We start from the raw sequence: 26891 nt of genomic DNA on the forward strand, positions 1-26891 counted from the left end.
ATTTTAACAAAATTTATGTATATTCAAGTAAACCTTAGTTGCATCAGTCTTGTAAATGTTCATCTTGAAATATCACTAAAGTTAATCTTATGTTTACTTTATAAAAATCAGTAAAGATTTCACAGCAAAAAAAAAAAAAAAAGAACCACAAGCTAAAGCTGGACATTTTTACAATTACACTAAAAGGTCTTCAACTTGCCAAAAAAAAGTATGAACTATCAATCAGACGACAGAAGGACTGTAGTAGATTGTGTGCAACTGCAAGTTTCAGCAAAGTTTTGATCATGATGATGGCTTGATCGGAAATTACAGCTGAATAATAGCCAGAGAGCGATATATAACCATAACTGAGAGCGAGAGCGAGAAAGATAGAGTTCCTTGGAAGAGAAGATCAGTCAGGAATCGTAATTGCGCAACACACTCTCGTGTCATGTGGGAGTCTCTCTCTATAAAAGGGAGAGTGCAGGCCTGTGTTAGACTACAGCAGACGCTCACTTCATACGTTTACTGGCATTTCTTTGCACAACACTGATTCAGAATGATGAAGTTCACCGTAACAGCCTTGGTGTTTCTGATCTCCACCGCTGCACTGCTGTCCACAACAGAAGGTAAGCAGAATATAACATTCATAATGATGTTTTAAATCAATTCATTTGCAGATATTTACACCAACTCTCTCTCTCTGTCACTGCAGGAATACCTCTCATCAGCAGGCGCTGCCAGTGCATTCAAACACATTCAAACCCACCAATTCGTACTGGAAGAATACTCTCGTTGAAGGTGATTCCTGCTGGACCACACTGCAAAAATGAGGAGATCATGTGAGTGTGAAACTTACTAAAACAACACTTCAAATACAGACACATTATTGCTTCTTGTTTCCATCTGTCAAGGTTCCACACTCCTCTTCTTCTTCTTCTCTTCATCATCTCAGGAGTTCACATGTGTGGTGGACACTTGTTGATGCTTTTTTCACTAATTTGAATGATTTAAGCCTTCATATTAAAAGGTCTTTAAGATCATTAGAGTGGCTGGTAGCGTGTGAAAATTCATAACTGATGATGATACATGGATGTTTCATCTGAATGAATGAATTTGAGGCTTATTTTACTCTCCTTCATGTTGTTTCAAACCTGTATGGCGTTTATTTTCACCAGATGTTTAGCAGAATGCCTGAGCTGTTCTTCTGTAAAATAAAATAAAATAAAAGGTCATGCTTTATATGGAAAAGAGCAGCTTGGATATTCTGCTATAAATAAATACTTTTGTGTTCTACGGAAGAAAAAAAAGTCATACAAATCTAGAAAAGCATGAGAGCGAGAAAATAATGAGAGAATGTCAAAAAAAAAAAATTGGGGGGGGGGGGGGGTGAACATAATTTAACGATAAAATCATGACTTACCAGAATGTCACATATTTTTTTCCTTACAGTGGTCTTTCAAAATAATAATAGATTTTAAATAATTATCCATTTGTTTCTTACAGTGCTACATTGAAGAAAGGAACGACGTGTCTCAATCCTAGTGAAGACTGGGTGATTTCTCTCAAGAAAGAGTAAGTTTGTCATGATGATGTTTTGCTTTTATTATCTGCTTTTTATAAGTGAAATCATATCATGCTAATGAATCATTTTAATTCATACTTTTAAACTTGGACATTGCAGCACCTTTCATCCTTCAGATTGTGTAATGTACTGTATGTCTCTTCATGTTTGCAGGATTAACAAGAGGAACATCACAAACAGCAACTAAAGGAAATGATTAATTCAACTATTACTACTGTAATATAGAATTTTCTATTTAATGTATCATCTCTTGGTGATAAGTATCGAATGTGAAAACATACTTTTGTTTAATAAACTGTGAATTGATGTTTTTTTATTTATATTTATTGTCTCACTGAATTATAGTTTTATATGTTGATATGGTTTTGCATTGTTTTTTAATGATGATGCTTATACTAGCAATAAAAAATGTTTTAATTGTCAAAATGGATTTTTTGTTGGTTTTTATTGTGCCATTTTGTCATCTCGCAAAACATTACCAGGTTACTGTAGATTACAACATGAATTCAGTATTATTCCCTGAGCTATTCACCATCATGTCATTCCAAACCCGTATGACGTTCTTCTACAGAACACAAAATGAGAAATCTTGTAAAGGCCATCCATTGGCCCAACGACGGAATCCAACGTTGTGGGCGAAGGTATAATGCGTATGTCTTTTCAGTTTTCTGTGAAATTCACTCAATTTGTAGAATTTAGTTTTGAATCTTAGTTCAGCTATGCACTTAATCTGACTCCAATTTCAAATGATTATAAAATTTTGATTGTTTTTCTTATTAGAAAATATTGATTATGATTTAATTTAGATCTTTGATTATTCTGGGTATCTCATACTTTCAATTATTCGTTCATTAAGGGACCCAGTATCGCTTTGAGACTGTACGTCGGCCAAATATCACGAGCTCACGGACATAAAATAGCAAGTTCTGAAATAGTCAGAGGATGCAGTGTGAACTATTTTACCTTTAAGTGGTCGCTCTCTGCTGACTCATAACAAAAAGTGTAATTTTTAATAGTCGTGGGCTGCAACGTGCCACAGTAAGTCAGTGATAGACAGAAATCAGAAGGTCTCCTTAATGATGTGCTCCATGCTCCATTCATTAGTGCCTTCAGTTTGAGGTAACACCAGACTCCACATTGATCTATACTAGAAATAACAATTTCAGAATAATGCTAAATAAATGAAATATAACATTTTATTTGTCAGGTAAAAGTGTATCATGCCAATTACACAAGTAAACAATTAAAAGCCAATTCAGAAATAATAAATACATGACATCAATTGCTCAAAGATGACTCTAAGAGTAAGAAATGCACCTGACAGAGACACAGTGGTGTGTGTGTGAGTGTGTTCAAAGTGTTAGACTTAAGAAGACACTGACACAGGACTGCATGGGGGTTTTCTGGTTACAGGTTCCCAAAGACTGCTCTGCCATTTACCCTTATGTATGCAGACCAGAACAAAGGCTTGTACAAATATTTTTTAGAGTAGTTTTGGGTCTATTCATGTATACCGGAGAGAATTATCAGATATCTTGAAGAGACACACCCCAAAAATGAGAACAGAATTCTCCTAAGTTTTCAATCTTTCTCATAATACCGATGACTGACAGCAATGAAATTAAGACCATTTTACCAATTGCACTGAGACATTTAAAATGATACCAAACATAAAAAGGAAAAAACAATAGGTTCACGAGATGCATAATATGTGATATATAGACATTCTCAGTGAACTTTAAGTGACGAATCAGGGGAAAGGAAAGGAGGAGGGAGAGAGGAATGCACAGATAAGGAAGGAGAAAAGTTTGGACATGGTGATATTAAAAGCATCCCAGAACAGACTTTCCGAAATACTAACAGAAATGAAAGACTTTGCCTTTAGATTAACTTTATATTTTCTTTCCTCGCTGATACTTCTAGCTCTGACATGCACCTTGCCACCTTCTTCGCACGCCGTCTTCATCCAATAGCCTACGCTGGAAATCGTCACATCCGTTTTTTATTTGAATCGCGAAACTAAACCCTTTACATTAGTTTTACATTAAATTTATAATTAAGTATATAGATGAATATCAGATGATGTCACCAACGTCTCCTCACTGACGTCACTCACTTCTAAAACTTGCCTGCCGCCATCTTGAGTACCTGATTCACGTCAGTCGCAAAGGAACTAGCTAGCTATACCTTCAATATGGGTGCAACAACAAAAAGGAGACCCCAAAATATCCTTTTACAGGCTACCTCAGGATGAAAAAAACCTAAAGCCTTTTACAGGCCAATCTAAAGATAATAATATAGCCTACGAATTTATTAAGTAATCAGTGTGAATTGGTTCATATACTGTCTAACAGCATGAGTTTATCGTCAAAGGTCAGTTTATCGTTTAATCATCACATCCATAGGCGTAATTTGTGCTAAGGCGTAACTTTTTGCTAAGGTCGATATTGTACCCACCACTTTTGAAACATCTCGCGGCACGAATGTACCAATACAAATAAACAAAACATCTCCAGTTAACTAGCAGCAGAGCATTCATTTAGTTCGTTTGTTAAATAAGAGGCGATCTAGAGCTGAAATGTGTTGTCTTTGAAATCAAGTGATCAAAGTGCTCGTTGCCGCTGCGATCAGTGGCGCGGATACTGTGTTCTCTTGTGGCTCGCGCACAGTCTTCACTCAGACGCGCGCTTCAGTCCGTTGTGGAGAGACTCTCTATTCGTTCCAGTGAAATTACCAAACAAAATGCACACAAACGTGTCCCTGCCTGGTATACAACCACTGATAAACATAATCGGTTTTGATGAAAAAAAAAAAAAAAAAACTATATGAGTGAGGATTAGAACCCAGAACCTCTGACACGCTTGGCAAAAGTTCTGCCCCTGGACCATTTAAATACACACTTAAAATATTCAGATCAACATATAATAGGCCTCATTAAACGACTAATTATCATTGAATGCCAGGATTGGTAGTTCGGTAGCAGCGGACAGAGGCTGGAAGTACGCATCAGGTATCGTGTAGGGATCACATAGGCGTAATTTGCGGGTGGGACGGGTGGGACATGTCCCCACCACTTTTTGCTAAGGTCGATATTTTCCCCACCACTTTTGAAACATCTCGCGGCACGAATGTACCAATACAAATAAATAAAACATCTCCAGTTAACTAGCAGAGCATTCATTTAGTTCGTTTGTAAGAGGCGATCTACCGCTGAAATGTGTTGTTTTTGAAATCAAGTGGTCAAAGACAGTGCTCGTTGCCGCTGCGATCAGTGGCGCGGATACTGTGTTCTCTTGTGGCTCGCGCACAGTCTTCACTCGGACGCGCGCTTCAATCCGTTGTGGAGATCTCTATTCGTTCCGGTGAAATTACCAAACAAAATGCATACAAACGTATGCTTGCCTGATATACAACCACTGATAAACATAATCGGTTTTAATGAGAAGAGAAAAAAAAACCCTATACGAGTGTGGATTAGAACCCACAACCTCTGACACGCTTGGCAAAAATTCTACCACTGGACCATTTCAATATACACATTTATATTATGGATTTACTCACACCAACATATCAAACCTCATTAAACGACAAATTAAACCCATGCACTATTTCAATCGATTGCTGGACATCGTAATGTTATTGTACATACATCGATTTATGATTCAGCATTCATAACCCCCCCCCCCCCCCCCCCCGTTAAAAAAAAAAATAAACCGTCCCACCCACTTTTTAAAACAAAGTTACGCCACTGAGGGATCACACCCTAACAATGATATTTTTTTAAAGTAGCGTTTCTTTTCATGGCAGTCGAGGTGCGATATGTTGTCTTTCGTAGCCATTTACTGTATCTGTACGAAGCTGTAAATCGTAGCAAGCTAGCTAATGCTTGTCAGTACCATAGACAGTACTCGGTACTCAAGATGGCGGCAGTCAACTGGAAAAAGAGCGGATGACGTAAGAGGTCACTTGACTGATATTCATGTATTGGAAAATTATTCAGGATAAGTTAATTAAACGCAACACAATAGTGTTTTGGTGTTAAAATAAATATATGTGTGTTACTTTAACAAAAAATATTTGGGTAAAAAGAACAGTGCCACAAAACCATTTTTTTTTTTTTTTTTTTTTTTTTTAGTGTGTACTGTGCTCTTTGAGGTCTTCTCTCCAGAGTGCGTTTTATTGCTTTATTGCAGAGTACGTTTTATCTCAGCTACTGTATTGTCTTGGCAGGAAAATCAAGTTTTCTCCAAAACACGCTGGTCATAATAAGTGACAACAACAAATGAGTTGTCTTAATGTATTTAAGTATATTTATTTTCATTATGATATTTTCCATTGTATCCTTTTATCTTTTTTTATCTTTCCTTTACTATGTTTGAGTTGTTGTCTGTATGTTTGTCTGTCTTGTATTGTAAACTCCGCCCACTGGCCCAAAAACGGTATCCGGTGTCGTGGTCGAAGGGAATTCAGTAAGCATGTCTTTTCGGGCGCTTCTGGAAAAATCACTTTAATTTATTAAACAGTTGATTTCCAATTTTAATTCTGACTCCATAAATAATTTAATCTGACTCCAAATTAAATTTTTGCTGATTTTCTATCTTAACAGCTGATCAAAAGATTAATTGTGATTTAATCTAGATCTTTGATTATTCTGGGCATTTAATACTTTCAGTTATTAATTCATTATGGACCTAATACCGCATAGAGATCACGTCGGCCGGATCGTGTTTTTCCCGGACACAAACTTGTCAGTTCTGACTTTAGTCAGTGGATGCAGGGTTTGCTAATACCTCTTAAGTCGGTTGCCTACTGCTCACTCGTACAAAAAAGTGTAGTTTATTTTAGCCATTTCCATACAACTTGCTAAATCAGTGATAGACAGAAATCAAAAGGTCTTCAGATGACGTGCCTCCTGCTCCGTTCATACATGCGCCTTTAGTTTGACCTACCCTAACTAAGATTTGCGGTAGCACCAGCCTCCTTATAATCTACTAAAATAATGATTTCAGAATAAATCAAGATGTAAAATTTATTTTTCCAGGCAGAGTTAAACATCAATTAAAAGGATTAAAAAAAATACACAATACATAACTGATCAGCATAAAATACAAACATAATTCAAAATGCAATATCAAAAATAGTTTAAAAGAGTCAGCAAATCTGGCAATAGAGACACACAGCAACAGTGTGGGAAGTTCTGTTCACAGATGCTTCCTTGAGTGGTTTGCAAATTCCCTTTAAGTACCCAAGTGGAACAAAAGAACAATAAACATCTAGCTCCCAAATATTTATTCAGCTTTCGTTGGACTCTTTCTCGTGCCCCAAGTGGTCACACCTGAGTTTTGGGGATAAAGACAAATGTTTATCAACAATCTTTATTGGGGAATCTCCCACATCAGAAGAACAGGCATTGTTTTCTTTTTTCTGACTGTTCTGCTGCTGCGTGAATGAAACCCCTTTACCATTCACACCAGTAGTATTTATTTTGACCTCTCATAAAACAGCTGGAGACAGTAGGTTTGTGAGATTTGCATGACTGAATGAGACCTGTAGGGGAGAAGATAGTGTGCAGAGTCAGGAGGATATGTTTGGTCGTCAGCATTCTGAACTCAGCGCTTTGTTCAAGTGTTTGAGATCTAGGATGGGTTGGAGACCGCCATCCTTTTTCGGGACGAGGAAATAGCGACTGTAGAAACCCGACTCGCTTTGTGAGGGGGAAACTGTTTCGACAGCACCCTTCTCCAGCAGTTTGAGCACCTCGGTGTGGAGAACGTGTGAAACGTCTTTTCTCACTCTCGTCTCGACCACGGCTGAAAAATTTCCAGCATGAGCTAGAGGGAAAACTGATACGGGAACAGTTTTTATGTGTAGAGGTGCGCACTGAAGAGTGGGCACACAATCTACGTTTATTGTCTCTCCCGCGCTGGTTGGGGGGAGAGTGAGCGTCGAGTTCACAGTGTTTGTGTGTAGGGGTGCGTGTTGTAAAGCAGGCACGCTCGCTACTTTTATTAAACTTCCCGCGTGAGCTGGGGAAATATTTATGGCTGTGGGAACAGTGCTTGTGTGCAGGGGTGCGTACATGCACGCGCGATACATTTATGAAACTTCCAGCATGAGCTGGGGGAATGTTTGAGACTGTGGGAACAGTGCTTGTGTGTAGGGGTGTGTATATTGTCGTGGGCGCGCGACCTACAAGTGAAATAGACAGAAAAGGGCTCTTTTCGTGATTTATGTGAGTCGCTGTTAAAACGGCGTTTGTTTGCAGGTGAGCATGTTTCGTAACCAGCCCATTGACTGCAATATAGACATTTCCAGCCACCTGTAAAGAGGTGACTGGGGAATGTTTGAGAAGCTTTGGGGAGATTGGTCCGGCCTCGGCGGGACTCAAACTCTCCCTTTTTCTTCCTGTGGCTAGGAAGGCTTGCGAGGCTCAGGGTCCAACACAATCTTGGGTCGGGGTCCCCACCTCTCAGGGAACTGTTGGCGCCTAGCGGAGCGAGATCGGTGACGGACTTCAGCCGCTGGCTGGGGCTGAGTGGCCGTCGGTGCTGCCTTCACATGCTGAGGCAGTGGTGCCTTCTTCTGGCGGCTCGACGCAGAGCTGGAGTGCTTCAGCAGAAAGTGATGCATTGCCTGCAATGCTTTCTGAGCCTCGGTGAAGCGCTCGGCGAAACCTTTGACGGCTGGACCAAACAGCCCACTAGTGGAGATAGGCGAGTCAAGAAACGCCGCCTTATCTGCGTCTTTCATCTCCGTCAGCGTGAGCCAGAGGTGCCGCTCGAGTATAGTCAGGTTCACCATGCTGCAGCCAATGGTCTGGGCTGTTGACTTTGTGGCTCGCAGGGCCAGGTCTGTGGCGCTGCGCAGATCCTTGAAAGCCTCCGGGTCAGGTCCAGACTCGTCCATAGAACGGAAAAGCTTGGCCTGAAACACTTGGAGGACAGCCATCGTGTGAAGTGCCGATGCGGCAGCGGCTTATGCACGGCCGGTGAGAGCTGAAGTAGTGCGGCAGAGCTTAGACGGATGAGAGGCTTTTGCCTTCCATCCAGCAGCAGTGGACGGGCAGAGGTGAGCGGCCACGGCCTCATCGAGGGGAGGAATCGCCTCATAGCCTTTATCCTTCACGCCGTCCACAGAGGAGAGCGTCGAAGAAAAAGAGTGCTTCAGGCGAGCTGAGTGTGGCGCCTTCCACAACTTAGTGAGCTCGTTGTGTACTTCTGGGAAGAACGGGGTGGGTCTCTGCTGAGGGGCCTGCCGGCGCCCCTGCAGGAACCACTCATCTAGTCTGCTGCGTGCAGGCTCGTCCGGGGAAGACCAGTCGATCCCGAGGTCTTCGACGGCCCTGGAGAGAACACGAATGATCTCAGCGTCCAAGCTTGCTCTTGTCCTGGAAGCCGTCGTCCTCAGACCTGCGAAGTCCGTGGAGTGGAATGGCGCAGCAATCGATGACACCGAGCAGGTCCTGCTTACTGGCTAGTGGAAGCGAGGACACTCGCTCAACGCAGAGATTATAGAATCTCATGAAAGTGTTGGGTGTCGCCCAGCCTGCAGCTCTGAAGATATCTGTTAGCGAGGATAGAGTCCAGGAGGAAGCCACACCCCTGGTGGAGTGTGCCTTCACCCCTAGGGGGCATGGTCAACCTTGCAATTGGTAAGCCAAGACAATGGCGTCCACTATCCATTGAGACAACCTTTGTTTGGAGAGAGCCTTTCCCTTCAGCTTCCCACCATAATAGACAAAGAGCTGATCTGAGGTCCTGAAACACTGCGTTCTGTCTATGTAAGCACAGAGGGTGCATACTGGACAGAGCAGTGCCAAGGCTGGGTCTGCCTCCTCTAAGGGCACCGCTTAAAGGTTCATTACCTGATCCCTGAAAGGAGTGGTGGGAACTTTGGGCACATATCCAGGGCGGGGTCTCAAGATCACGTGAGAGTTAGCCGGCCCGAATTCCTTCCTCAGTGGAATTGGTCAGGGAGGGGCTGTCGCGAGGAGCACCAGTTCGGAGAACCAAGTCCCGTTGGGCCAATGAGGCGCAACCAAAAGGACCTGCTCCTCGTCCTCCCTGATCTTGCACAGGACTTGTGCAAGAAGGCTCTTGGGCCCCGCGGCCAGCTGTGCGCTAGTGCATCCATGCTGAGGGTCCCCTCGGTCAGGGAACAAAACAAGCGGCAGTGGGAAGAGTCTAGGGAGGCAAACAGATCTACCTGTGCGTCACTGCACTGTTCCCAAATCAGCTGAACCATCTGGGGATGGAGTCCCCATTCCCCAGGAAGTGACTGAAACCGTGAGAGCTCGTCGGCTGCACGGTTCATCTCTCCCAGGATGTGAATTGCTCAAAGCGACCTCAGATGCTTCTGACTCCATAGGAAGAGATGGCGGGTGAGTTGCAACATACGGCGGGAACGTAGACCTTGTCGGTTGATAGACCACCTTGTCGGTTGATATACGCTACTGTGGCCTTGTTGTCTGAATGGACTAATACATGTTGGTCCTTGAGCAACACCCAGAAGCTGTGCAGAGCCAAGCGTACTGCCAGCAACTCGAGGCAATTGACATGCCAAAGGCGCTGGGGTCCTGTCCAAGAGCCCCCGGCAGCATGCCCATTGCACATGGCACCCCAGCCCGTGGTGGAGGTACCTGTTGAGACAACAACATGCCTGGAAACTCGTTCTAAGGGGACTCCGGCCCGTAGAAAAGAGAGGTTCGTCCACGGGGTGAAGGTCTGACGGCAGGCCCGAGTAACTGATACCCGGAGCGTGCCCTGTTGCCATGTCCATCTCAGGACTCGATCACCAAGCCAGTGCTGAGGCGGTCTCATATGAAGCAGTCCGAGCGGTGTGGCTGGAGAGGCCAGCCTGGGATATGGGAGAGTCAAGGGACCGGGTCCGCTCGGACTCGCATATCAGCCAGGTTCAGACAGAGTTGTCTCTCCTGGACCAAAGCAGTGGACATCACCTGACCCAGGGAGCGTGCAGTCACTTTCGTTGCCTGGAGAGCGAGGTCGGTGGCGGCACGCAGCTCTTATGAGCCCTGGCTCAGCTCTACCCTTGTCCATATGCCTGAGCATCCGGGCCTGGTAAACCTGCAGGATGGCCATGGCATGCAGCGAGGCAGCGGCTTGCCCTGCAGCTCTGTAAGACTTTGCCACCAGGGTAGATGAAAATCTACAGGCTTTGGAGGGGTGCTTAGGATCACCACACCAGGTTGAAGCGCTCTGAGGACACAGCCACATCACAACAGAGCGCTCCACCGGGGGGACCCCAGTGTACCCTTTAGTCACAGCCTCATTAAGGGAAGAGAAGGCAGAGGAGGCAGCCGAGCGATCGTGGGAAGACAATGGTGACTTCCAGGACCTCTTGACCTTCTCATGCACCTCCGGGAAGAAAGGTATTGGGGGCGGGTGCTGACGGGCATCAGCACTCGCCGCCCCCAAAAACCAATCATCCAGCCTGACTTGTGATGTGGCGATGGACATGGTCTCATCATCTGGAGCGTCGAATGAGACGCGGGGAGCATCCGAAGACGGACCCGCAATCTCACTCTGAACGCTGGCGGGTTACGGTGCGCAAGAGGGGGGTGTGGCCCGAGGAAGCATCGTCGGGGCTTCAGGTCACCCTCAGGTCACCCTGGCCACCAGCCAATGTACCACCTCTCGCGGAGGGGATAGATTGGGGTGTGGCAGAGTGGACTATACCACTTTGGAGGTCATCATGTCTCAACCAGAGCGTCTCGATGGTCATGTTCCCGCAATGACAACATGAGTCATCCACAAACGCTGCCTGAGCGTGATCTAAGCCCAAACACACTAGACAGCGATTGTGCCCATCAGAGGATGAAACGGGCCGACTGCATCCAGAAGTGCATGGGCGAGACATCTTTAAAAAGGCATGCCACGTGCAAGCTCTTTTGTGAATGAGAGGAAATACTCTGAGAGTGTTAAAGCGCCCAAGGAGAAACGCACACACTGATGGCAGATCACTGCACAGATCAGCAGCAGGCAATGTGATCTCGCTGGAACGCGCCGTTACACCAATACACTGGAGAGCCGCTCATCTTGTAGAACCACGAAGAACTCAGAACAGGCTTGTAGGGAGTGAAGAGGTACTCTTGGCTCCGAAGCAAAAACATGATGCGAGATTGCCGGTGTCCTCCTTTTATACCCACGCGGTCGGGCGGATTTATGCTATGCAAATTCCGCAGACCCATGGCATTTCCATTGCCATTGGCTCGTTTTCTAGAACTCAAAGGTGATAGGCTTCTAAGCGAAACCCCCATTTCGTCATTCACTGAGGTAACTCGTAGAGACTGAACGAAAGGGAACAATAAATTCACGAGATGCATAATATGTGATATATAGACATTCTCAGTGAACTTTTAGGGAAGGGAGGAGGGAAAGAGAGAGGGATGCACAGGAGGGAGGAGGGAGAAAAGTTTGGACAAGGTGATGTACTGCTCTCTTTCTTTAAGATCTTCTCTCCAGGGTGCGTTTTATTGCTTCATTGCAGAGTGCGTTTTATCTCAGCTTTTGTCTTAGCAGGAAAATCAAATCTTACAATCTGGAAAAATGTTACATGCAATTACAATAAACAATCTTTGATCTTGAATCTTTCAAGCTTTCAAAAGCATCATAAATATGTCATAAATGTTCTTAATGGAACCGTAGAGGCCAATAAAGAACCTTTATTTAAAAGAGTGTGAGAGAAGTAGTGATGTAGCATGTAAAAGTATAATTATTTTTCAGGATCACACTCCTGATCCCAGTTTGATTTTTTTACATGCGGCATTACATTTTTAAAATTTTGTGATTAGAATGTCACGGAATGGTAAAACTTAGTGATGTGATGTTCACCACCAACCCAGACAGGAACATAGTGTCGGCCCAGATCCAGCCCACATCTGGTACATGTGGATTCCACACATACCAGATGTGGGCCGGGTCTGGGCCGACACTATGTTGCTGTCTGGGAAGGCTTCGAAGCTTGTATCAAAAAACCGAAACATCTCACATTGAAGCAGTGTATCGGAGCTTGATTCGTTTTGCCATAACCACATGATCTGTGACGTTCGAAGCTTAGTTTCCACACACAGTCACGTGACTGCTTCGTATTCAGATTCAAAAATAGCGTGAACCCCTTGAGCAGGTTTCGAGTGTCATGCTCTTCGGTAGTAGTAAATACAAAAAGAAATAGATTTAGCCCTCACACTGTTGAATAAGTCCTGTTCCTTAATAAAAATCTTTAATTTATTAAATTACCCACAAAATAAAATGTCACCTCCCCAGTTTACAAGCACTTTACCATTCCACATTCATTTTATTTTATTTTGACTAGGCTATATATTCCTACATGAGCCTTGCCTATGAACTCGTAGGATTAGGACTGAGGCTTAAGTTGATGTAAATAAGGCTTCATTAATTCATTTATAGAGTTGTTTGTTGTTCATTGCGTAATAACTACATCAACACTTACACATGAATTATCAGGATTAATTTTACTGCTTTGTGGTTTACAGAGCACAAAGTGATTTATTACATAAAAAAAAAAATGGATTAGTCTTCTGGGACAGAAAGGCAGCTTTTCCACCTTTTGACCACAAGATGTCGTTAGTGTGCAACATGTTGAAAAGCTTCGAGTAATGAACCATTTAACGAGACAGTCGAGGGGGAAAGGCCCAGTGCTTCACAAAGCTTCATTTCACCATCACTAGTAAAAATAGTGAAGCGATGATTCATGTATGGGAAAGAAGGAATTTTAATAATTAATCAAAACTACAACAAAAACTCCCCGTAGGGGAAAACAAGACAGGCATCTGTCATAACTGGAAACACAAGGGAACATAGAACAATGAATCAGCACAGGACTGCAAACATAGGGAGACTAAATAGGGAAGCAAACAAAAGAGGGTAACGATGAAAGCAGGTGGGGCAAATTAATCAATAATCAGGTAACAAGATGGGAGGGGCTAGACAATTGACAGGACAGCACATGGCACAAGGAAATACATGGCAGGCCATGTGCTCACAACGAACCAGACTATACACAAACACGTGATAAACCGGGGGCCTGTTTCAGAAAGGAGGTTAAGTGAAAACTCTTGAGTATGTTAACCCTGAAATGAGGGAAACTCTGAGTTTTCTGTTTCAGAATGGGAGGTATGTTAAACCTGACAAAGCAGAGTAAGTCAAGCCCGTTTCTGAAAGAGAGGTAAGTTATACTCAGAGTCAGTTACCATGGTAACTTACTCTGTGAACCTAACCTGGGGTGCGTTTCCCGAAAGCATCGTTGGCCAACTATGGTCGCAAGTTCCGTCGTTACCAATAGAGTTCAATGGACATTGCGATGAACTTGCGACCATAGTTGGCTAACGATGCTTTCGGGAAACGCACCCCTGGTCGGGAGAAGGTTTTCTTCGGTAAACCCAGAGTTTCTATCGGTCTCCTCCCATTTTTTAAAGGGGAAGCGGTGTTTAAACACCTCATTCATTCTTTCAGTACATTTTTATGAATAAAATTAATATTTTATTAATGAATAAAATATTGCTATTTTTACTGCAGTTTTTTTCTATTTATTTTTTTAATAAGATGAAGTCTACAGTATATAACTCCTTAACTGGCAACTGAAAATACAGTAGTAGATTAGAGTTACATAATGTAGTTCTAAACAAATTCTACAGAATTAAACTGTGGCATTTACTGGAAATCACTGAAATGTGTTCATCTGTGCAACAGAAGTTGATGGACCGTCCTCCTGCTGTTCTTCCACACTCTGGGGGCGCGGGAAGAGATAAGAATACCCTTTTATACTTAGATTTAAACTTAGATTATCCACATAAAAATTTGAAAATATCTGAATGGGTAGATTGTTTGATGTGTAGACACATAATATTAACATTACCTCTGTAGGCCTCTCTGTGGCAGCAGAAACTATTTATCCCCATCGTCCTGTGAAGATGAGCATTTGGTCGAGTGCACTTTATAACACTATTTAATTTCTGGTGTATTGAGTAGGCGACTTACAACTGCCTGGGGTTCTGTTGGGACAGGAGGCTCCAAAAGACAGATATTGCCATCAGAATCTGTTAGGACCAACAAAAAACCCAACCTCAAAGTAAAATAAATGAAAATATCAAAAATAGCCTATCTAAAAAATAACACATATGTAAACCTCTTACATTTTATGAAGGCCCTTGGATCTTCGGAAGTGACTGGCTCTGAAGTCCCTCCTGGAATTCCCTCAGCCAAAAATGCTGCTGCACTGCTAGACACTGGATGCTATTTAGTAATTTAATATGTCAAATGTTTATAAAGTCAGGTACCCTACACCCATGATATGCTCAAGCCTTACTTGATTGATTTATGTTTTTATATTTAATTTTCAGCTGCTGCCATGTTCTTTTAATGCCTGCAGGATTGCTCCACATGAAAATTAAAATTAGGTTGAATAACATATACTGTTCTTCCAGTTTCACCTCTGATATTATAACAGTTGGGTAAGTTACTCTAAAATAGTTATCAATGTTATCTTCAACAGTGTTATTAGATTAATGTAATAATTACTATCTTTAGAAAGTATTGGTCTACTTATTACTAATTACTAAATCCCATATCAACCTCAACCACTTGAACAATACAAGGATAGACAAGAAACTTAATGCTTTCAAATAAACAATATACAATTGCATGAACTATTCTTGAATTGACCAAAGTGTGTAGAGGGAAAAGGTTACATAAAAAATATACCTTTTAAAAATGTATGTTAAATCCACTATTGTTTTATACAGAATTGTTCTCTATAGTCTATGCAGTAGCCTATTTAATGTAATTACATCAGATTTTATTTTAAAGGGCACCTATTATGGAATTTTGAAATTTACCTTTCATGTAGTGTGTAACATCCCAGATAGCAATTACATTTGGCCCGGATCCGTTTTAAGCCCCTTGCCTCCGTTTCTATCTTAGAGACGTTTTCTGATTGTGAACCAGATCCGTGCCAGATAGAGGTTTCAGCTTAAACATTCTAACTGCCATCAGTTCAGTATTTATATCATTTTACAGATCTGGCCCAGATCACTTTTCCCATAGGTAACCGAAAGACATTAGCTGTGTCTGACACTGATTTGGTCCAGATCTGCAATATGAATCTGAGCCGATACTGTTTTCACATATGCTACACTGGTGTGGCCCGAATCTGTGATACATATCTGAGCCGACTGCATTTAAAAAAGGGCTAAAAACTGCTCTGGCCCATATCTGCAAAACGGATTTGAGCCAACACTGTTTTGACAGAGACTACCTGATGTGGACCACATCCGAAATACTTCTCTCAAACTGTGTGAAGAACTCCGTGGAATAAACATTTTCAAAACAACATGGATACCTGTCTGCATTTTTTTTTTCTATCTAGAGCATGAGATAAATGCATTGCCATTAAGCTGAGCAATATTATCAGTGTTTAAAAACTATACAGCAACATTGTGTGATGCTATAAGGTCCGTTACAGCACACACTGTAAAAAAAAGAGTAATTTTACAGGTAATTGTCTGTATTTTTTTACAGATTTTTACCGTTTTGTCATTATTATAGCAAATATCTGTAAAATAAAAAGCATTTGCTGTAATTTAAAGGTCCACTGTTAAAGGAACTTGTCTGTATTTTTACAGAGTTATGTGTAATTTTACAGAAATTATTAGGTAATATTTTACAGATTTTTTTCTGTGAAATTAGAGAAACGAAGTAAAGAAGGTATAACTGCGGAAATCAGCATCTATTCAATATGTTTTCCTTACAGATTATTAAGCATGTGGAGTTAAAGTGAGTTTTTTTAAGGTTAAATAATAGTATTTGTACATACAGTACCCTACATAGGCTACAGTAGGCCTGTATTGAATTATTTTTTATTTCACATTTTATTTTATACTCATTTTGATCATTATTTCATTGTCTTATTCTCCCATAATTTCATGTATATTTTATGAATATTTTTCCAAATCTCCGTTGCTGCACATTCAGGGCTTTGTGTGTGTGAGTGCGCGCGCGCGCGATGACGCAGATTCAAATTCGCCGCCATTACTTTTCCACTGTTTACTCCCACCCACAACGGTTAACGTTAGCTGATCAGTCGAGTTTGGGCAAGCGGGAGATTTGAATTCAGTCTACTCTCGTGAAGTGGATTGTGAGATCAACAGTGGTTCAAAGCAATCGTATTCGTCAAGAGCAGCTCTGTGAGCAGGAGCTGTTGTCAGTCAGTCTGTTGGATTCTTCGGAAATAAACGCCCTTTTCAGTGAGCCTTGTTCATCACAGCGGACATCATGCCAACCGGTCACCGCCTGAGGTAAGAGTCTCATTATACTAACGTTACATGTGAACGATATTTTATATTACATTTGTGTTACGTTTACAGTTTTCAAGCTAACGTTAGCATTCTTAAATTATGTTCTGTCATAACTGGCGAGAGCTGGAGGGCAAAACACTGAAAATGTAGCATGCGTCTTTACATTTTCCATCTGTTTTAAAGGAGAACTCCGGTCAATTTTAACATTGAGCTCATTTTTTTGTACATTTGGAGTGCTGTCAATACAGAGAACAACGACAAAAATCGGTGTTGCCTACACCGAGTTATTCTATTTTTAAAATTTGCACCCTGTTGACTTCAATAGGGCAAGTACTAAACCTGCTTTTAGGCTCTTAACATCCTTGATGTGTCATTACAAGTGCACAGAAAATGTGAGTGATTACTTCTGAGTGAATACGAGTGGATCTGACTGCAGTAGATGTGAAAGATATGTATAAAAATGATGTTATTTAAGCCAGCGCAAATACCTGTTTACATCCTGTTTTTCGGTTGAAGTCCAAAGTAGTCGATTGCCGAGTTCACGCGCATAGGTTTAGTTACCTATGATCACGCACGTGAACTCGGCAATCGACTACTTTGGACTTCAACCGAAAAACAGGATGTAAACAGGTATTCGGAAATAATATACCTATATATTAGAGTATAAAGGTATATATAAAATATACCTATATATTAGAGTATAAAGGTATACAGCAATTGTCTTTTAATGTGGATATTTGTACATGTTCTAAATTATATACTAAGCCTGTATTTCCTATCATTCACATATCTTGATGTTCAGTGTTTGTTTAATGAGTAATACTGTAAATGTGCAGGTATTCCGTACTTGTACGTTTAGTTACTTTAACAGAAATTGACTGTACATTTGCTATTATTAAGTACTTAATTAGAGATTGGTCAAAGTTGTGAAACTGGATCTGCAAAAATTAAAACTGTAAATATACAAACTTTGTATTTGAATTTATGTACTTATTGCATTTTTATACATAACTTCATAGTTATTATACATAGGAAAAACTATATGTTAAAAGATAATTACTGTAGATAGAGCATTATTATAAATAACTTTATGTATGCCTAGGTAGCATAGGTTACTATGATACCCTAACTGACAAAAATGCCGAAAATAAGGCAAAAGGACAGTCCAGTTGTGATTTAAGCGGAATCGTAACACATCCGGCACAGCTCCGATAGGCGGAATCGTTTCACGCACCCGTTACGCATCTGTAACGGGATGATCAGGCGGTGCTGGATCGGCGCTGGCACATATCCGCAACAACCCCTAAAAACAGACCAGAAACGGCTTTGGCCCGATGTGCGTTTGGACTCAGGAACGAGTCCGTGAGGCGGATGCGGGACAGACCCGGCTCTATCGTTTTGCGGTTGCGGCCCTGTTCCGTTACAGCGTCCAGTGGCTATCTGGGATAGATCTAAGTGAACAAAAACATCCTGCAAAGTTTGAAATATGAAAGTGCACCGTATATAAAGTTATTGTCTTTCAAAAGTAAGAGTCGACTCCGAGTCGTTTTTATGAATCGTTAGAAGACCGAAGCTTTTTCTCTGATTAGATGACGTCAACTTGTCAAGTTATTTGAATACGAAACGCCCACTTATTGCGCTCCAAGGCCAGGGAAAACTTGAAAACATCATGGCGACGAGACGCTAGGTGTGTTCGACATCGGCTGCGGCTGGATGTAACCGTTTATATACTGTCTATGGATGTAACCGATCGGCGAGAGTAGCTGCGTGCAGGCGGGGAGGAGCTGCGAACAGAGACGTGAAGTCGGACACTTTCTGGTTCCCGTAGTGACCGCTCAGGTGGTGTTTGCATACTTCACAGCTGAAGTGAAATAAATGCAATATTTGCCTAATAATACACAGATGTTTCAGAGACATTTTCATTCAATACTTTATGTATTGCTTCATACAGCTTCTGTTTGAACAAGAATAAAGTTCAACATAAGCTACTATCAATGAAGTGGAGTCTACGTTTTTTAATCAGTTTTAATTTGATAAACATGACACAATATAACATCGCAACTACATGAAAAGAGTGTTTACTGTTATAAAAAACGGATTTGTGAGCTTAAAAGGAACCCCGATTATTAAGACACATAGGCCTAAATATGCTACAATTGCTCTCTCCTACAAAATACATAGTTATAAATACATAAAATATTTTCGTTATTTAAAAAAATCCTCAAAGTGTTTTGCAGAATTTGAGCTACGAAGGCAGCCATTATTTTTGCGCGCGCAGTGCATTCTGGGTCGATGACGTGTATTGGTTGCGTTCAGAGCAGAGAGAGGTGAGCTAATGGCGCTGTAAACTGTAGCTACATCGTAAACGTTAATATAATGCCACATTGCGCAGCGTTTGGTTGCAATTTCCAATCCAAAGGAAATAAGGGGAGTGATGTAAGCTTCCACTGCTTTCCAAAGGAGAAAAAAATACGAAATAGTGGGAAGTTGCTTGTGGACGAGTACAACTCCCTAAAGACCCACGGCTGTGTTCCCGTCACTTCAGCCCTGATGCATTTGAGGCATTTAGTCGGCTAAAAGAGTTCACAGGTGCAGCTGGTTACAAGCGAAGGCTAAAACCAAATGCCGTGCCTTCAATTTTCCCCCACAAGGAGCCTAAACGTCCGCGCGTAGCGAGTGAAAGCCGCGCTAACAAGCGTCAAAGGCAAGAGACTCTGGACACTCTCCTGCTAAGATGTAAACAACCCGCTCCTTTCGTCGCGGAAGACGAATCATCGGACACTACGCCGATCATGGAGGTAACCGACAATCCACCAGATGCTGTTAATAAATTCGTAACTGTAGGCCTACAGTGTTCTCCAATTATGACCGATGCAGCAACGCAGACGGATGTTTACAAGTCGGATGCAGCGGTACAGTGGTCAGCTGATGTGGACCAGTCGGTAAAAAAGGACCATACTTACACAGGTAAACATGAAATTGAGTTGGGCAAACCTGTACAGGAGGATGACGTTGACAACTCCCAGGATCTGTTCCTCTCAGATGATGAACTTAGTGAACAGAGTCAACCACAGTACAGTCACTGTGATCCGGAATACATTGCAAGTTCATCTGAGTTTTCTCAAAGCACCCAGGGATCACAAGCTTCAACTAACACACATAAAGAAAATAGGCTTTTTCTAGTTTTTGAGGAACAGTTAAACCAATTGCTTCAGCGTTGTTTAAAGTGTGGCTCCCTGATTGTCCAGGAAGAAGGAAAGAGCTAAAAAATGAAGGATCACAGTTGACACTAGAGCTCACATGTGCTAACAGCTGTAGTTACAGATGGCAGTCTCAGCCTACTCTGAGTGGGACTAAAGGGACAGGAAACCTGCTTTTAACAGCATCAGTTTTCTTCAGTGGCATCCATTTTGCTAAATTTGAGCGTTTCTGTAGTAACATGAACCTCAAAACAATAAGTGAAGACAAATACACATCACTGAGGAAGAAGTTTGTGTTTCCTGTCATTGAAAAAATGTGGATTAAAGAGCAGAGTACAGTGTTAACTAACATGAAATCGCAAGAAGTTGTGGAACTCTGTGGAGATGGCCGGTGTGACTCTCCGGGGCACTCAGCAAAATACTGTACATACACTTTTTTAGATGCACAGATTGAAAAGGTTGTGGACTTCAAGGTAATAAGCTGCACCCAAGTTTCGAGCTCTAATACCATGCAAATCAAAGGTTTTAAAGATGCTCTCAAAACCATAGAAGAAAATGGAGTGAAGGTCTCAACCATCTCCACTGACAGACATCCACAAATCGTCAAAGAAATGAGGGTCAGTAATCCAGAAAAACACCATGAATTTGACCCTTGGCATGTGGCAAAAGGAGTGTCCAAAAAATTGGCAACTGAAGCTAAGAGAAGGCAATGTGAAGGCCTGGGACAGTGGATTCCATCCATTATAAATCATTTCTGGTGGAGTGCACAAACCTGTGAGGGTAATGCCGAAGTGTTGAAAGAGAAGTGGATATCTGTAATACACCATGTTACCAACCGACACGACTGGCCAGGGAACAGGCACTATCACCAATGTGCTCATGAGCCCCTTGATGAGACGAACCAGAGAAGAAAGCTTTGGTTAAAGCCAGGATCTGAAGCACACAACGCACTTGTGAAGGTTGTGAAACACAAGCGGCTTTTGAAAGACCTGGATCATCTGACAAAGTGCATCCACACAACAAAACTAGAGGTATGATCAAATACAGACATATTTCAGGGCTCCAGACTAACTTTTTTTATTAGGAGCGCTGTAGCCCCTGACTTAAAATTTTAGGAGCGCAAGCAGAAAATTTAGGGGCACACCTTAAATCACCTTGCAATGCAATTATTCACATTTTCCCCCAAAATAACTATTACTGACAAATGCTTTGATAATAAATAGCCTTAACGTACAGAAATTACAATGTGCAGTTTTATTTTAAGTTCACAGGGCTCCAGACTAACATTTGAGGGCAGCGGCACTAAGTTCTACAGAACGTATTTGGTAGCACTGTGGGATGACAAAGCACTGAGCTTAATTTGAGGTGTATAGATAAAGTTAACTTTAATTATTATCATTCATAATGTCTTAATATTAATTCAAAAGCAAAATGAGTGACAAAATCGATATTAGGGAGTGAAAATAGCCAGTAAGCGTCCTCTGCAGCTATGTTTACAATAGTAATTTAATCTTTATCTTTATCTTTTTTTTTTTTTTAAATAAGTGTGAGTTTTCCTACTTCTTGAAACTTTTAGTTTTATAAATAGGTACAATCTTTAAAGGAAGAACAAAAAATGTTTTGGTCAACACATTAAAAAATAACATTTAAATATGATAATATGGTTTTGAAGTGCTGGAAAAATATGTGTAGGCTACTGTTATAACCACAGTATACCATAGTTACAGTTGTTACTACATTAAATCCAAGGTGAATGTTGCTGATCTGTGGACCTAAAGCCTTCTATAACTTGTTCGCTCATTGCACATGTTTCTCCTGGTTTCCACGTCAGCGCTGTTTGATCTGATATGGTTTATAACAGAGAATTCTGCGTCAAATCTGAATGTTTCTCACTGGATCTCGCAGCAATGTTATTAATTCTGTCGCGAACTCAATGGATTTCTTCACGGGATCTCCACGATGTAACTGTTTCGCGTAATCGCGATCGGCCCGCGACTGGCGAGAGGAGCTCTGCGCTGTCTATTATTGGTTCGAACTATTAAACGGTCTGTGAAGCAGAACGAGTGCTGAGTAGCGCAGTTTTTTTTCCACTTTCGTTTTGTTTTTATTTATTAACATGTCACGGCACACTATGCTTGAGGCTGAGATTGAGTGTTTAAACTGCGAAGTGCCTGCACTGTCTGCAAACTTCGTTTTCCCCGCAGTTCTGGGGTAGCGACTGCCACATTCGTAGCTCATGAAGTTCATCTCCTTACAGTACCTCAACCAGCTGAATTCTCGTAGTCTTCCCGAAAATAGTGGGTTCAGGCCTTTATCACCTTACAAACCTCTGACTCTGAATCATCATCATCCGACTGTGTCTGTCCATGACATTGATATTTGTCTCCGTCTCCTTCCCACTGACGTTTACGCGCGCTGGATTATCTCTAGGACCCTCCCCCTCCACACATTAGCCAGTTACAGTGGCCATTCCCTTTTCTTCTCACACTCATTGGCCTGCCACACATTCGCGCCCCTTCCATGTTTAACGTGAAAAAATTAAAAAATAAATTACTGGTCGCACATGTGCGACTGGGTGTAAAATTCAGTCGCACACTCTCAAATTTTGGTCGCAAAATGCGACCATTTGGTCGCAGTCTGGAGCCCTGTATTTAATAAATATGCCATTCATTATGATGTGACTCACATATTTTAATAGTTTAATTTCACATTCAAATTTGTTTCAGGTGTATCACTCCATGTACCTGAAATACCTCCCAAAGAGAACACATTTTGGATATGATGTGATGATCCATGCCTCCATGCTTGCTGCTCTTGATCATAACAACAATGTGAACAGAGAACAGGTGTGTGAACTGTAATAAATCCTATCATTTGCCATTACTATGGCTGCGTTTACACTTGGCATTAACATGCGATCACCGTGATCCGATCATTAGCCAATCAGGACACGGTGCGTTTACATTTGATCATATAAAGTAGCCTCTGTATCTGGATAACGATCGGATTTCTGTTTCCTGACTAATATTTAAAGGGATACTCCACCTTTTTTCATATTAAACTATGTTATTCCCTTAACTAAGACGAGTTGATGCATACCTCTCTCATCTCAGTGCGTGCACTTAATCGCTCTAGCGCGCCCGAAACTTTGATAGCACTTAGCTTAGCCCAGTATATTCAGTGGTATCTAACAGCAATGAATTTAGAAGTGACCAAACACTTCAACGTTTTTCCTATTTAAAAACAGTTACACGAGTAGTTATACGACCAAGTATGGTGACACAAAATAAAACGCGACGCTTTTCTAAGCGGGTTAAAAAGGATAACTATAATGGATGGCGGAATAGCACTTTGCGAGTACTTCAACTCGGCGCAGTAAAAAGTCACGCCTAATCCTCTTCCTCTCACTTCTGTCAATAGTGGGAAGAGGATCAGGCGTGACTTTTTACTGCGCCGAGTCAAAGTACTCCCAAAAGTGCTATTCTGCCATACATTATAGTTATCCTTTTGTTTTTAAATAGGAAAAACGTTGATGTGTTTGGTCACTTCTAAATTCATTGCTGTTAGATACCATTGAATATACTGGGCTAAGCTAAATGCTATTAAAGTGTCGGCGGGCACCTGAGCGATTAAAAATTCTGTCATCGTTTACTCTCCCTCAAGTTGTTCCAAACCTGTATGAGTTTCTTTGTTCTGCTGAACACAAAGGAAGATATTTGGAAGAATGTTTGTAACCAAACAGATCTCGGTCCCCATTGAATGCCATAGTATATTTTTTTCCTACTATGGAAGTCAATGGGGACCGAGATCTGTTTGGTTACAAACATTCTTCCAAATATCTTCCTTTGTGTTCAGCAGAACAAAGAAACTCATACAGGTTTGGAACAACTTGAGGGTGATTAAATGATGACAGAATTTTCATTTTTGGGTGAACTATCCCTTTAAGGGAATAACATAGTTTAATATGAAAAAACGGTGGAGTATCCCTTTAAATATTAGTCAGGAAACAGAAATCCGATCGTTATCCAGATACAGAGTCTACTTTATATGATCAAATGTAAACGCACCGTGTCCTGATTGGCTAATGATCGGATCACGGTGATCGCATGTTAATGCCAAGTGTAAACGCAGCCATAGTGACACTGGATATTGCACATCAAACTGTTTCTATCACCTTGTATCTATTTTCCATTTTTCTGTTTTTGAACAGGCTGTTTTTCAAGATGGGGAGAGTGTTGGAGAACCTAAGTTCAAAATTGCATGGAGCAAAGTCCACAAGGCATTCAGAGCAAGACCAGTGCCTGTTGAAAAGGACTATAGCTACATGACAGCTATGATTGCATATGTTCTCTCCTCTGTGTTAGATTCAAAACAAGTCATGGGCATGAGAGTTATTCCAACACACGTCATGGCTCCACAAGACAGACTATCCAGATCACAGATCATTTTTCAAACACAGCAGTTTTCACGTTTCAAGTAGCTGCATCATTACGAACACATGACGTACACACCAGCATAGTTCAAATGTACAATATCTTTAATTTTGTATTCTAGTCAAGCACATGTAGTACTTCAAACATTTAATATTGGAGTACATGCAACATTTTTATTTAAACCATAAACATTTGGTATGATACCCTATTTTGTTGCAAGCATAGCTTGTGCTCTTGCCAAAATGCCTTCAAATGTCAACTATCCAGCTATATGTTATTAAAATCCCTCCATGCCTCATCTACTTCTGCACGATCATTGTCTTCATATTCAAACCCTGTATAGATTCCACTTGGTTCAGAGTAGACGTTTCTTATTTTGTTAACAGCACATGATGGAATAACTCTGCGGACTCTTCTCCCTAGCCAGCCATGCATCCACCATGTAAACTGACGATATGAAGCATATCTGTAAGACCTAAAAGGCAGAATTTTGAAAACAATTATACTATTACGTTATGAAATAATGATTTAAGCTGCTTGTCTTAAGCAATAAAACAACTGAAGCCTTCACTGAAAGCGCATAGTCCAGTTAACTTTTTTTTCCACTATTTGTAGGCTACAGTGTAGGTAGGCTACTATGTAGGCATGCTCAGATAACCATGTTCACGTTTGACTTGCCTATTAGTGACCTGGTTACGATTTGGTAGACCAGCACTATGCCGGTCATGGAGGCTGACGAGGGCCGCCCATAAAACATCTTTATTGAGGCAAACTGCATTAAAGTTTTCATGTGCTGTGATACATGGAGTATCTGTAAATACAATCAAAGCATGTTGTTATAGCATTTTACTTTGTTTTCATCAGAATCACAATCAGCTTTATTGGCCAGGTTTGTGCAAACAAACAAGGAATTTGACTCTGGTAATATTTGCTCTAAAAGTGCAACACTCACTTAACATATAAAGAATAAATACATAAAGGTCAGTATGAAATATAATAATGAAAAAAATGAAGTATGCACTATAACAATACTATAAAATTTAGAAATGTACCAAAAAAGATACGGTAACACTTATAGTGTCCTTGTTACATATGTTACATGTAGCCTACTTACCATAGTAATAACAGTAAAATATGCATAATTACATGCAACTAACCCTCAACCAAATCCTAATCCTATAACCCTATAGTAAGTACATGTAGTTGCTTAATATTACTCAGTACTTAAATGTTTAATTACACTGTAACAATGACACCCTAAAATAAAGTGTAACCAAATATACAATAACAATTGGAGAGGGAAGGAATAGTGCACATCAGTATAGTCTTGAAATGTAAGTTTTTAAATATGTAGTGCAAGGCAATTCAGTGCAATTGTAACAATTGTAAAAAAAACAATATCGTAATTGTAAGATTTTAAATGTACATGACGTAGGTGAGCAAAACAGTGTTGACTTTGTTCAGTTTAAGGGGGGGGGGGGGGTATTTTTTCGCGTTCAACATAGTGACTGCTTGGGGAAAATAAAGCAAACGAGGGCGGTAAGACTTATTAAATTATACTGATAGTACGATTGTCTGATCTAGCCTGGGCTTCTATACTCTTTGCCTATACTTAGCCTACCCTGGACAGCTGCTGACAAAAAGTGAAGCTCTTTACAGCAAACGCTTTCGTTCTCGCTTGGCATTGGCAAGCAGTTGCCGCACAGACACCATCTGTTTTGCCCCACTCTCGCTTCCTCAACTCTCTGATAATCTTCAGGCCCATCGTCTTCCGCGCTATTCTCCTGATTTAAGCCTACGGTGAGCTCGGGTTCAAACTGAAAAGGCTGAACGGCAGACGTGTTCATCTCGCTAGTCGTTACTGTCAAAACTTAGCTAGCTAGCCGGTACTGCTGCAATCCATTGACAGTAAGCAACCTTTACACATCACTACCCAGAATGCATTGAGACGTAAATAACTATGGTGGCCTACGAGTGAACGGATTTTCGTCTTTTTTAATAAAAATAAAACCATTTGAAGTGTTTTTGTATCACCTTTTTATAGCTGACGCCTACGTTAATCTTATAAGGCCAACATGCTGCACTAGTCGGGGTTCCTTTTAAGAGGAACTAAAGGTGTTCGAATAAACACGCAAGCTGCATGAAGTCGAGTTCTGAAGTGCGACAGACACAAAAGCAAACTTTTTCTGCACAGAGTAACGTTATACTGATCACAACTGACTGGGTCATATAACCAATCACCGCAGATTAGCGTCTTGCGCGTGCGCCTAATGCTTCCTACCGATTGAGCCAAAGTAAGCCCAAAGTAAGCCCACGGGAGCCAATCGCGTTTCTCTCCTGTGGCTTACTTTTGACCAATCGCG

At 41.3% G+C, this 26891-nt stretch overlaps 1 protein-coding gene across 1 annotated transcript; it reads left to right on the forward strand.

Moving 5' to 3' along the window:
• Window positions 1-355: 355 nt before the first annotated feature.
• LOC308682962 (permeability factor 2-like) lies at window positions 356-1993 on the forward strand. Its single transcript, XM_081352999.1, has 4 exons — window positions 356-608; window positions 695-821; window positions 1486-1554; window positions 1718-1993. The coding sequence occupies exons 1-4, from the start codon at window positions 539-541 to the stop codon at window positions 1749-1751; spliced, it is 300 nt and encodes a 99-aa protein (XP_081209125.1). The 5' UTR covers window positions 356-538; the 3' UTR covers window positions 1752-1993.
• The last annotated feature ends 24898 nt before the right edge of the window (window positions 1994-26891 follow it).

The sequence above is a fragment of the Scardinius erythrophthalmus genome (assembly GCF_964197995.2).
Source record: "Scardinius erythrophthalmus genome assembly, chromosome: 2".
In the NCBI taxonomy this organism is placed as follows: domain Eukaryota; kingdom Metazoa; phylum Chordata; class Actinopteri; order Cypriniformes; family Leuciscidae; genus Scardinius; species Scardinius erythrophthalmus.